The sequence below is a fragment of the Schistocerca cancellata genome, chromosome 2, assembly GCF_023864275.1.
Source record: "Schistocerca cancellata isolate TAMUIC-IGC-003103 chromosome 2, iqSchCanc2.1, whole genome shotgun sequence".
NCBI classification, from domain to species: domain Eukaryota; kingdom Metazoa; phylum Arthropoda; class Insecta; order Orthoptera; family Acrididae; genus Schistocerca; species Schistocerca cancellata.
Window position 1 is genome coordinate 1,081,495,733 of NC_064627.1, and position 16,723 is coordinate 1,081,512,455.

The window sequence follows — 16,723 nt, forward strand, 5'->3', positions numbered from 1 at the left end:
CTCCAATCACTGATAGTGGCTACACGCGGATCCGACGTATACTAACGGACCGCGGCCGATTTTAAGGCTACCACCTAGCAAGTGTTGTGTCTGGCGGTGACACCACACTTACACCGGCTTCTTTGGCGGTTCAGAGTATTAACTAATACACCAGCACCTTATGACCACGACCGACTACGACGATAACGCCACCTGCTGGCGCTGCGAGCACGTGACGTGGAAAAATAAGTGTGTAGGAAGGTAAGCGGAGGTGAATGGAGAGAAAGGATTCTCGCGAGGATACTGCCCGAAAACGAAAAAATCCACCGACCCAGGTGACTTGCACCGAGGACAGATTTTTACGCTCTTGGCCTGGGAGGCACCTCGAAAAAGGCGAAGTAGGTCGTCTGTTCTCATGATACTGTCGTGAGCGTTTGTGAAAGTGGTTGAAGGACTGTGAAACGACGTGTAGGCGGCAACGTTTCCAACATTCACGCCTCATCACAGCACATGGTGGTCTGAGGCTTGCCCCTTCTGTGATTCAGTATAGACATTGATCTGTTGTATAGCTGACGACATGGTTCAATGCCATTGCAGGAAAAAGTGTTTCAGAGTACATTGTTCAGCGCACATCTGTGTCATACGTTACAGGAAGTCACTGTGTACCAGATGGCGTAGCTAGTTAAAGATTAGAACACTCCTCAATTGATATAAAAACACCCACAAATGATGAAAAGACCATCGTCAATGATAAAAGCCATGTCTGAAATGAAAGAATAGAATTAGGAACCAGAACTGATCTTTAATTAAAAAACAGTGAAACAGTAATTCAAATGAAAAATGGAAGGGGTCCACCCAATTTTAAAATTATCTCATCCAGAGTGTTGAGATGTTACATCTTTGTGAGTCTGAGCCATTTAGTACAGGCACTACACCTGCTTCCGTCAAAGGGCAGTTACTAATTGTTTTCAGTGTGTTAAGTAGTGATTAAACTCCACTGGGATGGAGAAGTTACGTTCCACTAAGAAATTTTAGGATAGTATTATGTTTAAGTGTGTTTGTCGTTTGTATTTCGTTTGTTTGATAGAGAGTTAAGCATGCTGTTACCGAAGCTGTCGGAGGCTATCCTGAGTATATGTTACAGACTTCAGCAGTCCACTTATGTGAGTATGGAGTAAACAATGTTAACGTGATTGGGAAAAACGGCTGCAATGGGAGCAGACCAGATAGATACACAGGAGAACACAAAGATCAGGGAAAAGTAACAAACGTTTGATAAACAGAGTAAATACAGAGTATCAAAAAAATTTGCATCACCTCGGTTCCGAGAGTTCCGGAAACTGTACAGAAAACTGGAATAGAGATCAACATAAAACTCTTTTCCTCCCTTTTTGTTGCACATGAAAACCACACATTCCACGTGGTACCACCATACAGCGAGATCTTCAGAGGTGGTGGTCCAGATCGCTGTACACACTCCTACTTCCAATACCAAGTAGCACGTTGATGCATGCCCGTATTCGTCATGGCATACTATCCACTAGTACATCAAGGCACATGTCGTCGAGATTGTCCCTCTCGTCAACGACGATTCGGCGTAGATCCCTCTAGTGGTTGGTGAGTCACGTCGTCCATAAACAACCTTTTTCAATCTATCCCAGGCATGTTCGATAGGGTTTATGTCTGGAGAACATGCTGGCCACTCTAGTCGAGTGATGTCGTTATCCTGACGGAAGTCATTCTCAATTTGTGCACGATGTGGGCGCGAATTGTCGTCCATGAAGACGAATTCCTCGCCAATATGCTGCCAATATGGTTCCACTATCGGTCGGACAATGGCATTCACCTATCGTACAGCCGTTACGGAGCCTTCCATGACCACCAATGGCGTACGTCGGCCTCACATAAATCCATCCCAAAACAACAGGGAACCTCCACCTTGCTGCACTCGCTGGACAGTGTGTCTACGGAGTTCAGCCTGACCGGGTTGCCTCCAAGCACTTCTATGTCTGGATGAAGGCATATGTGACACTAATCGACGAGGAGGACGTGATGAGAGTCCTGAGTGGTCCATTCGGCATGTTGTTGAGCCCATCTCGTACCACGCTGCATGGTGTCGTGGTTGTAATGATGGACCTCGCCATGGACGTCGGGAGTGTAGTTGCTCATCATGCAGCCTATTGCGCACAGTTTGAGTCGTGACAGGACGTCCTGTGGTGGCGAAAAAGCATTATTCAACGTCGTGGTGTTTCTTTCAGCATTCCTCCGAGCCATAATTCGTAGGTAGCGGTTATCCACTGCAGTAGTAGCCCTTGGGGGGTGTGAGCGAGGCATATCATCGACAGTTCCTCTCTCTCTCTGTATCTCCTCCATGTCCGAACGACATTGCTTTGGTTCATTACGAGACGCCTGGACACTTCCCTTGTTGAGAGCCCTTCCTGGCACAAAGTAACAATGCGGATGATATCGAACTGACCGTCTAGGCACGGTTGAACAGCAGACAAAACATTCCTAGTGGAATGACTGGATCCGATCGGCTGTCGGACCCCCTCCGTCTAATAGGCGCTGCTCATGCATGGTTGTTTACATCTTTGGGGGGTTAGTGACATCTCTGACCTGTCAAAGCGACTGTGGTTGTGATACAATATCCACAGTCAACGTCTGTCTTCAGGAGGTCTGGGAACTGGGGTGTTGCCAAACTTTTTTTTTGATGTGTGTATATATATATATGACCTAGTGGAAAACGTCGGAAGCTCCTTGATGCATTTTTGAGGTGTTGTTGCCGATATATACAATTTATAACACTACAGAATTTTAGAGGCCTGCAGGATAATCAGCAGAGTATCGTTACCTGTTACAAGCAGTGGCTATTTAAATTCGACATAGCAAACGTAACATGTTAGTCATAAACTGGTAATTCCACGGTTGTAGAACTAGCACTGGAAGCAGTCATACCTACAAAATATATAGCAGTAAACGTACAGAGTGATCTTGTTTTCAACGACCACAGTAAACATTTGAAGGTGCGGCAGATGCTAGAATGATATTCAGTGAAAGAATCCTTGGAAAACATCGTCCAACCCCATAAGGCAATAGCTTACACATTCGAGCAACACTCGAATGTCTGCGGGTTGACAGGGAATGTCACAAACAGAGATACACGTTTCGTTACAGGTTCATTTCGTTAGCAAAAATCGTAACCCAGATGCTCAATCATCTCCGGTGGGAAAAAGTACAAGAGAGGCGTTCTACTGTTGAAACTGCCATAGCGTAGAATGTATCCCTCACGAAAAAGCCACGAAGGTAAACGTAGAAATATTCGAAGATTCGAGTTTACGTGGAGGCTTGCCATCAATCGTTTTTTCCGCGGATGTAGGTGTAGGCCAAGTAAAAGCAATACCCTTAATACGCATCACTGATGAAGACAAGTATGTTTTCTTGAGGTTTTCCTGTTGCATTTTCCATTTTTCAGATTCAACATTATAAAAATCGTTATGAGATGATATTTTCGGTTGTAATCTCAGTGAAAAGGAAATAAATATGCTTATAATGAGGATTTTTCTTTACGTGTTGTAATATTGTGTGGCTGTGTTCGCATGATTTGTCGACGACTTTGTTTACTACCTCTTTCCAAAAATATTGCAGGCAGTTCCGTGGGTGCCGCACTGACCTTTCCTCTCTGTGGAATGATCATCCACTTTCTCAACTGGCAGGCAGTGTTTTATATCACTGGTGCAATCGGGATACTGTGGTTTATCGCTTGGTGGTATCTTGTGTACGATAACCCAGTCGATCATCCTAGGATAAGTGAGTCAGAGCTCCAGCACATACAAAATGCCATTGGCGACACTGTTTCGGAAGAGAAGGTGAGTATTAATGATGGATAAAAATTAATATCAGGAATGACTACTGTTCACTTTTGTTAGACTTGAGTCTAACGCACATATGGGTTTGATATGTCTGTATGAAAAATGTGTATATGTGATGTTATGAACTAACCTGTGGAAATTAACGTATAATATCTGTTACTACTCACTTCGTTCCATAAATCCCATGAGTGCTTTCAGTGAGCTGTAATTAATCAAATTTATAAATGTTCTGAATTAAGATCTCCCGTACTACTATCTGATCGTTCAGGCTACCGTCCGGAAATGCCGCACGCACTGCAATACGGTTTCCATTTATACATTCATACTCATGCATGTGGAAGGTATGTATACGTAACTAAGAACTGGTGTGCCAGAAAAATTATATGTTAATTAGCGACAAAGCCCAGTTCGCACGGGTAGCACTGCCTATTGCCACAAGATTGTTTTGACAAAGGGGTAATAAATTACATACACAAACATTCCGTGTGTATCAGTCTGTTTATCGGTGAAAACCGTATCAGAATCCCCATAGTAGTTACATAGATTATCGTTCTTATATAGGCAGACAAGCGTAGGGGGGGGGGGGATACTTTAATTTATAATACGTGTAGATTCAAGCAATGACGGTAACCTACTTCCGCTAACATCTTCATCTCAGTGTAGAATTTGCAATCTACGTCCTCAATTATTTGTTGAATATATTCCAATCTCTGACTTCCTCCACAGTTTTGCCCTTCACAGCTCTCTCTCTAGTACCAGGTAAATCATTCCCTGACGTCGTCTCACATGTCCCACCAACCATTATTTTAATTTCACGGAATTTCACAGAGGGTTCCTTTTACTTTCCTATATATTGAGTCAGTCCTCCGACAGTCAGTTCTATTTCGATTTCTTCACATGTTTAATGTAACCATTTCGTCTTAGCTTCCCTGCTCTTCCTGTTTATTTCATTCCTCAGCGACTTGTGTGTCTGCATTCCTGAATTTCCCTAAACATTTTTTTTCTTCTGTCATTCAACAACTGAAATATTTCTTCTGTTACCTATGGTTTCTTCGCAATTTCTTTCTTTGTACCTATGTTTTCCTTTCCAATTTCATTGTTTGCTCTTTTTAGAGATGTCCATTCCTCTTCAACTGTACTGCCTACTGAGCTATTCTTTATTGATGTATGCATAGCCTTAGAGAACATAAAGCGTATCTCGTCATTACTTAGTACTTCCGTATCTCAGTTCTTTGCGTGTTGATTCTTCCTGGCTAGTCTCGTAAGCTTCAACCGGCTCTTCATCAGCACTACATTGTGATCTGATTCTGCATCTGCTCTTGGATACGCCTTAAAATCCGGAATCTGGTTTCGGTATCTGTGTCTGACCATGAAGTAATCAAACTGAAATCTTACCGCATCACCCGGCGTTTTCCAACTATACCACCTTCTCTTCTGATTGTTGGACAGAGTATGGGCTATTACTAGCTGGAATTTATTACAGCACGCAATTAGTCTTCCTCCTCTCTCATTCCCTCTTCAAGCCGATATTCTCCTATAACTTTTTCCTCTACTCCTTCCTCTACAGCTGCATTCCAGTCCCCCATGACTATTAGATTTTCATCTCCCTTTACGGGTGGTATTACCCGATCAATATCCTCATATACTTCCTCTATCTCTTCATCGTCAGCTTGCGAAATCGGCATGTACACCTGAATCATCGTTCTCAGTTTGGTATCGATTCTGATAAGAGCAACCCTATTGCTGAACTGTTCACTGTAACACACTCTGCACTCTACCTTCCTATTCGTAACGAATTCTACTCGCGTTATGCCATTTTTACAATTTTCCGTTGCTGTTGATATTAGTCTATACTCATCTCACCAGAAAACCTTATCTTCTTTCCATTTCACTTCACTGACCCCTACTATATCTAGATTGAGCCCTTACATTTCCCTTTTCATATTTTCTAGCTTCCCTACTACATTCAAGCTTTGACATTCAACGCACCGACTCGTGAAACATCCTTTCGTTGGTAATTTAATCTTTTTCTCAAGGTCGCCTCCCCCTTGGCAGTTCCATCCGGGAGATGCGAATGGGGGACTACTCCAGAGTCTTTTCTTTTACAGGCCACATGTCCTGTGATTACATGTTCTGTGTCTTTAATGCAGCGGTTTCCGTTGCATTCTACATCCTCATACCACTGATCATTGTTGATCCGTCTGCCTTCAGGGGCAGTTTCCCAACGCGAGGACAAGAGAGTGCCCGAAACCTATGTCCACTCCTCCGCCCTCTTTGTCAAGGCAGAATGAAGGTGGCTTTTCATGCCGGAAGTCTTCGGCCGCCAACGTTGATTAGTAATCAGAATTCAAGACGTGGAGCGTTTCGAACGTGGCACCGAGAACTTTTTGATTACTGACCAAAGACGCTACCCCTAGACCTGTAAAATATTCTGACCACCCATTCACACCAAAGATAGTCTGTTCACATAGATAATTACGGATACTAATTTACTTTAAACTGAGTACAAGAAAATGGGGAACTCTTAATTAAGAAGCACTGGTACAGTATTTATATGTACATCAAATAAATAACTCATGTACATTATTATTATAAATTTATTTATTCAACTTACTGCTTCAGTGGCGGTGGTTGTTCCACATTAACATGGTTACATATAGGTACAAAGATTTTCTGCAAATTAATGTTTTTCTGATTGTAAAGAAATTGGAATGGCACAGGGGATTATTAGAGATTGTCACCGTATGATTAATTTAAATAACGTTAGTTGCACCTCGTATCATTTTCTTCAAATTATAGTGCATTTTACGTAAGTAATCATAATGTCCATCCACACAGCGACTGCGAAAAGTTCTGAAAATTTGCCCCATTATATATTTTTTCTTTTTTTTTCTTACAAATTTCAATGATGCCATCTAGGTTGACTCACGTTTGTGTTGGAATTACAACAAAAATAATTTTATGAATATGTTTTCGGCCTACTGAAAAATTAGTGCATGAAAAGAGCCGTTTCTACTTAAGGCCATAGAAACTTGCTTTTTTCCGAATATACTCCTGTCCGAAAAGTGATTCTCGTAACTGGAGTCGAAGGTTTTTGTTGCAGTTCTTGCGTGATATTTCCATAAGACTTTCATTTTCTGAAACAATTATTTACTTCTAACCAATAAGTCAAATTCAATTCTTACGACTTTAGCTTGAATGATATTTTTTCATACAAATTTCATCCCCTATTTTGCCCACTTTGGAACTGAATCTTCAGAAACACTGAAACTAATAATTTATATTTCCGACCGAGAAGCCAAATACATATATTCATATATTTCGCTTCAAAAATGCTTTCATCATGAAATACTTCCATAACAACTTCTATCCTTTATTTCACCCCCTTAGGGTTTGAAGTTTCAAAAACACTGAAGCATATCCTTTTTTTTAATTTCTAAGGTAGGAACCATGTATAAGTTTTCACATATTCAGCTTTAAAAATGCTTTCATAGCGAACAATATTCATATAACTTTTCATACCTATTTCACCCCCTTGGTGGGTGATTCACTGCAAGTATTTCCAGTAAGATATTACACAAACTCTCCGTTTGATAACAGCCTCTGTTTTACGAGAAAGTGCGTCCGAGTTTTTTCAGGTGTAACGTCTTCCTCTGAAGCCCCATATTGAGGATTAGATCCTACATATCTGTCAAACTGCTATATTTCACATACTATTCCAAACGTCCCAGACATTTCCTATGTAGAGAATATCAGGTGATTTAAGAGGCCAGTCGTGGCGCGAAAATGTGCTTGTGTGTTCATCAAATCATGAACATGCGCATACAGCACTGTAAAGATAGCTGTCATCACCGTGGAAGGCAGGAGAGTTCACAGCAAACGCATCATGAAGGTATAGTAGAAGGGATAGTACTTGGCCACCGAGATTCTAGAAATAAACATCCCAGTTTGTGTTCACAGTAGCCTGAATATGTGGGTGCATTTCACGGTAAAATAAAAAAAAAAGAAACCAAAAATCACCTCTGGCCTAAACTACATGCTCTACAACCGGAAGTTTAAGTTTACAATTGGCTCAGTCGTACTCTCAGCGCCTGGTAACATTCGAAAAATAGGAAAATTATCACTAGTGGGACTATAGTACATGTGTGTATAATCGGCTGATGTCCTTTTTCTGTACTGTTTGGCCCCATGAAGAGGCGCAGCTTTCACAGCCGTTGTGAGAAACGTCTACTGCATGCATTTCCCTTCGCACTGTCAGACCGCATACTGGTTCAGGTGAAATATGAAATAACTACCGGCAGTAATTCTTACAGGACTTGAGCTAATTGTCACTGACAAGGTATGAAATCTCACTTTCGTCTCTGTAAGTTGGAATCGTCGTATGACCGGTGTTCTCAGGCCAGGTTACATGGCTTCAAGTTGTACACCATTACTCTTAGAAACGTTTGTCTGCATTGATGTACTAACACATAAGGCAACTGCATTCACCATATGGTCATGGGCAATGCGTAACATAATACTCCTACGTGTCGTTCTGTCATATATCCACATCTAGTCATTTTACCATGTTGATTCCATACAATCGATGGCATATGCTCCTAGAAGTGACAAGATCAAGCAGGGTACAACAGTGGTCAGACCACTGCATTTGCATTCGAGAGCACGACGGATTAAATCCGGGTCCAGCCGTCCTGATTTAGATTGTCCGTGATTTCCCTAAACCGCTCAGGAAAATGTCTGGATAGTTCCTTTGGAAGGGCACGGCCGCTTTCCTTCCCCATCCTTTCATAATCCGAGCTTGTGCTCAGTCAATAAAGACTTCATTGTCGACGGGACGCTAAACACTAATCTCCTCCTCCTCGTAGATATGACCTGCAGTAATTGTTCAGCACCATTTATCCTTTCTCCACGAAAGCTCGCATTTTTCATAAAGAAGATCTTCAGCTTCGTTAGCGATCCAGAAAAAACAGGCGATAACTAATTTGATACACATATTTAGATCCTGTAATACTGCTCATCTACTTTAGATTACAAACAATGTTGTTCGCCTGTAAACACATCCCATTGCATACATTATCTCAACAGCTTCTTTTGCTCTTCATTTCCAATCATTAACTTGTTAACACTGTACAGAAAGCTAATATGTGAGTGAAACTATTAGTTCAGTAAGGAGGCAAGAAATATCTTTCATTCTGAAAATAAGAGAAGATACGATAAAGATTTTCAGTTATTCTTCATCGTCAAATGATGAATCACCAGCTATGGCTTCCCATGAGTCTTCCTATCAAAAAGCGTAGTCGGCAAAAAAAAAAAGAAAATTAGAATTAAAATTGCAGATAAGATTCAGACACATGGGCTTTTGGTTGAATACGTTAACTTTTTTACGTATTTCTGAGGTGGAAAAGCTTAAATTCAGAATCGACATTTAAAATAACATAGATTTGTAAATTACAGTAACTTCTCTCAGACTTCACAGATCACTACAGTGCTATCATTGGGTGATATGCAACACACAGTAATAGTTTTCAGCACAGAATGACTCCATTTTATTGCAAGTAAAGACTAATGTATGTTTCGATCATTATTCCTCGCATTTGAATATATAATTGATACACATTTCCTTTTCAGCTTCCTATCCCATGGTTTAAAATCCTTACGAGCTGGCCACTGATTGTGAACCTTTTGCTTGCATGGGGCTGTATTTGGGGAATGTTCACTATTTTAACCCAAGCACCTACATATTTCCGCAAGGTGCATGGATGGAGTGTGCAGAAGGTAATAATATAAACATTATTCCTTCTCTATTTTATGTTATGTAAATGTTCCTTATTATTTAATGGTCCCACATTATGAAGAAGTACATACACAGTTCAGAGCTTCTGTAAATAAATATAGATCGGTTTCTGTGTTGCAAAACACATTGTATATAATGTTGAATTAACAGATCTAAACAAATGAACCATACTCCTCTGTACAGCAAAAATATCAGACACTGCATTCCAAAAAATCAAATTTTGAATCTCGTTAAGCATTTACAAAGGAATCTCTGTCAGGTCTTAGCAAATTTCTCGCAGTGCATTGGGAGTGCATTAACTGAAAAACAGTCACTGAATTTGGATCTCATCTGAAAACTGTGTGGATGAAAACGTAATGAAACTTAAAGCAAACGTCTGTGGAACATTAATTTCCTGATACGCCGTAATGGACGTTACTGAACCATTCACAAATAATTTGAGGATTATGGTTCATCTGCTCACTAAAATTTCTATTGATTCCAGGTACTCCAAATACTTTAATTCCCATAGGATTCTAAAACTCTTTATGACCAATTGCGGTTATTTCTGTATTTCCTCAGATGAGTAACAAGAATGGCAATAATTGGTCTGATTTCTTCTAAAGTGTATTTAGATGTGAATAATGAGAAAGTAACTTATCCAGAATTTAACAAACATTGGAGAAAAATACTTTATAATTACTTGTATCCGTTCTGTGTAGACTAGATACAGTAAAGTAATAACGACTTACAACTTGTGACATAAAAGAGGAATTAATTTTGTCTCTTTACATAGCAACCAAGTATTGCTGCGGTATGTAAATTAATGCAAATTTCATAAAGTGAATGAGCAGTACACATTTCTGTCAAGTTTAACAGTTAAAGACCAGATGTAAAACTGGTCCCTTTCGCTAGTTCTCTTTGCTTTATTTTATTGCTCGCGTAACAACTAATATATGAGATAAAATATGTTGCTAGGAAAAGAGCCCCGAAATACCTTTTAGGGATGCAGTGCTGTGACTTTCTTTGGATCATTAATTTTCAACAAAACAAAATATATTATGTTCTTATTATTCGGGATCTGGCTGTCTATTAAAGGAACATTTTTTCGCTACTGTAACTCGCCATAAAGTTCAACACACCTTCCTTACTTTACAGTTATTGAAAAGGTTAATGAAAATTACTTCGTTATCAATACTGATGTTACAATACGCAATGATTGTTCAAAATCAAAATTTTGCAATGGATTTTTGTTAAAAGTAAAACACCACTAAGTACCACGATTAACATGAGAACATGAGACTTTTATCATAGAAAAAGATGTTTTTACTATAATGTTTGCCAGACCAAAACTACGCACAGCACGATTTCTTTTATGTAATGAAGGTAATTCATTTTTTTGCACTGTTGATAATTTATCATCCGCAGCCCGCGTCAACCTGTAGAACACGTCACAAAACCTGCTTCTCTGCTCCGCAATTCCGAAAGCTGAAAGAAATAATTTTAGTTCACTATTACTTGTCCGCTTCTTTGCGGTATGATTGGTTTCATTTAATGGAATTTGAATGCGCCGCGGCAGCGGCTCGTTCGCTCGTAGCGCAGCTCTGCACCACGAATAACATTTAAATAGCTGAAAACGTCTTAAAAGGATGGGATAAAATACCAGGCAAGCTTATTACAAATCATAACGCAAGTTTTCGCTATGTAACTCTATTCAAGGCTTTTAAACAGATTAAATTATTACACACCTTTACAATGAGTACGTAATGCCGTACGTCTCTCAATCTTGACAAAAGAATGCTACGAAAGCGTACAATATAACGTCACAGGCTCTACCTACTCACGTAACTCCAAGAAGACGACAGAGAAATTAATGTTCGGTCACTATTATTTATACTTGTCACATATTCTCATCTTTGTTTCAGATTTAATAAGTATCGTTTGTGGCGGTTTCAGTACTCGCCGACACAGATATTATCTTTAATCAGTACATAATTCTATACAAGAACAAAACATGACACATAGTGCTTTCTCTTTATTATATAAGGTTCACACAATCGTTGTCCACGCAATTACAATCATCCAGTTCAATTATTCTTTTCTTCTTTTCTTACCACAAATAATACGTGTTTTCAGAATGAGGTTTTCACTCTGCAGCGGAGTGTGCGCTAATATGAAACTTTGCCTTTTGCGGGCAAATGCTGTACCAGGAGAGCTCCTGTTAATTTTGGAAGGTAGGAGACGAGGTACTGGCAGAAGTAAAGCTGTGAGGACGGGGCGTGAGTCGTGCTTGGGTAGCTCAGTGGTAGATCACTTGCCCGCGAAAAGTCCCGAGTTCGAGTCTCGGTCTGGCACACAGTTTTAATCTGCCAGGAAGTTTCAATATTTGTTTTGCTAAAAGACGTTACATCCCCTCACTTTCACAGCAACTTCTCATTCAACAGACCAATCTGAGTTCTCTGCACAGACTCTTTTAAAACTTAAACTTCCTACTGTAGCTCAATATTCTCCCATACCCCACCAAGGCTCCCTTAAACAGCTGTTGTTATAATATCACTGGGTAAAGGGCAGAGCAGGGATGGTGACTTTGCTTGGCTAACAGGCTGTTATTGAACTGAAGTGTGTTATTTCGTCCATCTGCAACGCTTTTCGAAATACATTTTCATTAATTTGAATCTGTGTACTGGCCATGAATATTGAAAAATTGTTTTACACCACATGTTTCTAAGTTTAATCAAATGTACCAGTTGTAAGATACCACGAAACTTCATTGTCTGAGTTCAGTTCTTTTTCTAGTATATTATACTAACGTAACTAAGAGTTCTGCAGACCAAATACATTTTTAAAAGTAAGTTCTTGTACATTCATATTGATGAAGCTTAGCAGAATGTTCAACATCATATGGACTATGGATTATACAGGCTAAAGAGGATATGAATGCAAAATACCCCAGCACCTTATTATCATGTAAACTAATAATATACAGTTTGAGTGTTGGTGATAAAGAAGTAATTAGCAAAATGCTAGCCAAGAGGCCAGGGGTTACTCTGCAACATTACGAACATTACTGTGTTCATAAAAATGTTTCTAAGACACCTTCAAAAAACAAGCTCAAGAAGCTGAAAATTACGCAGAATGGTCGTAATTTCTAATTTAGAAACTTAAATTCAAATTTTGGAAATTAGGTCATTGTACTCGTTCACATATTTTAACAGTTTCCTCAATGTTATGTGTTTGGTTACCTGCCATTTCATTCCTTTAATCGTTGAAGGTATCCCTAAAATTGAATTTGTTCAACATTTGTCATATTGCCTCCTGAAAACTTGATGTTTTATTTTCAGCCATCACAGAAGACGTTAATAGCTCTTTCATTTTCCCCAGATGTGTCTGAGTCTTCGGTTGGACCAGTAAAAGTTTCCTTAAGATTTAAGAAAGAAATTTGACAGATTTTCTTAAATTATGTACCTGCATATTTTATATTTCCTTAGGTTGGATTTTTCTCTGGTCTTCCCCATGTTTGTAGAACGAGTTTCGCCATCATAGTTGGTTATGGTTGTGACCACTTGTTGTCGAGTGGAAAGCTATCAGTTACAGCAGTTCGAAAGTTGGCGGGTTTTATAAGTAAGTAAATCTACCCTTTTATGTTATTTACAAGACAAATAATGTATTGATTTTGTTAAATGTTGTTTTTTAGGCTACTGTTGTTGATAATATAAAAAACTGATGGCACAAATGGTATTCAGAAAATCTTAAATAATTTTGTTTTATGCTATTTAATTGCCCTGTTTGTACCATAATCAAGGAGAATCTAAAGGTACGTGGAGTCATTTTATTCAGTTGACATGAGGTCACACAGTATCATAATACAAACTTTTGAAGTTGTCAGAGTAATAAGAATGTGAATGATCGAACGCTGTAATGATATGTTTATAATTATCACTATTTTTATTAGTATTATTGTTATAAAATGTAAATTAATAATTAACAAATATTAATGAAGAGAAGGCTTATTAGGAAGAACATTACAGAATTCTGGAATTATTTTGAAAACAATGACGAAATCAAATTTGTTTGTGCAAACAAAATCTTATGAACATATTCTTCTCATTTCTTAGAATGAAAAGAATAATGTAACATTTTTCACTATATGCCTCAGAATGAATGAATATTTTAAGCTACAAAATAAACTAACTGCAATTTGTTTATTTTAACTCTCTAAAATTTTGTAACAGCTGCAGTTGATTAATACAAGAGCTGGCCACATTTATTGTTAAACAATGTGCATTTTATACCATTTTTATTACATTTTATGTTAAGAAGTGATGTTTTTTCAATGTACTTAGCTTACTCATGTTTTTGTTGGCAGCAAATATTCTGCAAGGCATATTCATGCTAGGGTTGGCCTTCTCCGGCTGTAACTCAGTCATGGCCACTATTTGCCTGACAGCAGCTCTTACTGTGAGTGGAGCTGAAACAGTAGGTTCTTTAGCTACATACATTGATCTCAGTCCCAATTTTGCTGGTAAGTTCAGCATTTGGAAATGGCAGTGTAGTTTGGTGCTACAACAAGTATTATTTATTTATACATCAGTTTCCATAGGTCCTATCATAAATTAGAATCTTTACAGTCTTAATATGTGATAACAGAGGAAAGAAGCTATCGACACTAATTGTAGAATGTATTATGTATATTTGAGCTGGTATGTTCTCGTTTCTGCCTGCTCTAACTGGAAAGGACTAAACACCAGTAGCAAGGCAGATACTTTGTAAATATATGTTCTTCCACAATTCTAATAACTGTTGAGCTAGTGCTTCTTTTCCACATACTTCCTACTCAGTTTTTTGAACAGTAGCAGTTACTTTTCATAGTGAATTTCTATCTTCAGGCATCCTCAGTAGTTGACCAGGTGTTGAAATTTCTGTACAGATATTTAAGCTTTCCAATTCATGATAGTATTGTTAAATTACACCTTTCTTGCAGATGCATGCATGTTGTATGTGGACAGGGGCCATGACTTTATGACATTGTGCCAGTGAAAATAATTGTCTTCTCTACTTTATCAAAACATATCTTCATTATAGAACTAGTAACTACAAGCAGTACACAACACTATGTAAGTGATTCAGTAGTTGTATGTTTTTTGTTCACACTGTAATTGATTGGCAATATGGCATTATAAGACTCAACTCACCTGCGACTGCACAAACAGATTTTCTGTGGGTAATAAGCGACCTACTATTCCAGGATAAATAGAGACTTGTCATATACCATTGTTTTACAACCAAAACTGAAATTCTGAATTACTCCTGAAGGCCTTTACCAATATTGGCAACCATGATATAAAACAAGAAATAATAAATAAATAAAATAAATGGTAAAAATACAAAATTGATCATGTGTGGTAATAATGTTCCCCATAATGAGTTGTCTACACTTTTCCTCAGAGATCTTATTTATTATAACCAAACAAGTAAATACGAATGGTAGCCTCATATCTAATAAATTGATAAATTAAATGAATACTAATTTAAAGTAGCAAAGCAAAATATGTTTACATAGAAAAAGCAAAGCATTTACAGAATGTGGCAATTGCAGAATAAATGCATAAGGCTGTGCATTAATTCACAAATAAATAATAAGTCCTCGTTAAATCAAAATTTTTTGAATGTACAGAATCAGTCGCCGAAAGCGACTTGAAATGCAGTGCTTACGATACACTTACTAATTTTTCGTATTGATTCAGTCCTAATGTTATTAAGTAATATCATGTCTGGCTTTGGATGTGCACAGTAAAAGAAACTGATAATTACTTTATGTAGTATATAACATCACGTTTTTGTCTGAAAATAACTTATTGTCGAAGTTAGCTAATCACATGATTTAAATAAATGACGTTTACATCTTGGCCTACAACGGACCGTTTTTTTTTTTTGCGTACAAAGTATTTTGAGGCCTTTGGTCCCAACAGAAACCAAATTTTAATATAAGTAAATAAATATTATATCTGTCTACTTATTTTAAACTACTCTGCTGGCTCATCTTTATAGCACAGCAGATGGTACTGGCTGCTTGCCATGAGTGTTTGGTCACCTGTACCCATGGCCAGGTGACGGCATTTAACTTGCTACAACATGCCCAGCCAAATATTGCCCGAATGTTTACAGTAATCCACATGGAGTTCAAGGACAGACACCAGACGTTATCCTTACTGAATAATTATGTTTAATGCATGCTTAGTACCTGTGTGGGACAGTCACTGAATTTTATCTATCTGACATCAGTGAATGGAAGTACGAATTTATGTACACCACAAGTGTAGTAAAATTCAAAATTTTGGTAAAAATATGAGATTTCCTATTCATGCTCTCATCAGTATGCACCACCAGTAGTTTTCAACAATTATTTTTATATAAATCTCAAGGACTCATGAATAATACCATTAAATATTTCATTTATCCCCCTTTTGTCATTGCAGCTTTATTGGGTTTGATTATCATCACTGCATTTTATTATCATCATTGCATCTTCAGAAAAAGCACTGATTCTGCTTTGTCTGTGTAAGATGGAAGATCATTTATGTGCAAGAACAACAGGCGTTATCCCAGAATAGAACCCTATGCAACGCCAGTATTTATTTGTCCTCAGTCGTAAGTGTGAGAATTGAAGGAGCTAAAATGAATCTTTATCTTCTACCAGCTGTATATGGAATGAAGTTATTCATCTTGGTGCACTGCTATAAAGGAAGGGTAGTAGCAAAACGACCAAAACCAGAAACACAAGAGAAGGTTTCTTAGATACATTTTAATATTATATTCACTATCCGATCGAAAGTATCCAGACACCTCTGTGTAATGCGTAATTGACCATAAGGTGTCGCGAGAGGAGGACCCACCAGCATAAAAGGAAGCTGGGAGTAAAGTGTTGTGGGTAGAGAAGCGACAACAGCAGAATTTTTCGATTGGGAGAAGTCAGTGGCTTCGAACATAGATTAGTTATTGGATATCACATGAGTAACAGACACTTCAGAGATAATTAAACTTTCTAAATCTCTCGAAGTCTACTGTTGGTGATGTGACTGGGAATCACGCTAGATCCAAAGTG

At 38.4% G+C, this 16,723-nt stretch overlaps 1 protein-coding gene across 1 annotated transcript in view; it reads left to right on the plus strand.

Moving 5' to 3' along the window:
* LOC126149728 (sialin-like) overlaps positions 1–16,723 on the plus strand; it is a 79,103-nt gene that overhangs the window by 40,916 nt on the left and 21,464 nt on the right. The window contains exons 5-8 of the mRNA XM_049915830.1: positions 3,625–3,845; positions 9,477–9,623; positions 13,110–13,242; positions 13,988–14,143. Of these exons, the coding sequence (XP_049771787.1) occupies positions 3,625–3,845; positions 9,477–9,623; positions 13,110–13,242; positions 13,988–14,143 (657 nt within the window). The remainder of the gene's footprint in view (positions 1–3,624; positions 3,846–9,476; positions 9,624–13,109; positions 13,243–13,987; positions 14,144–16,723) is intronic.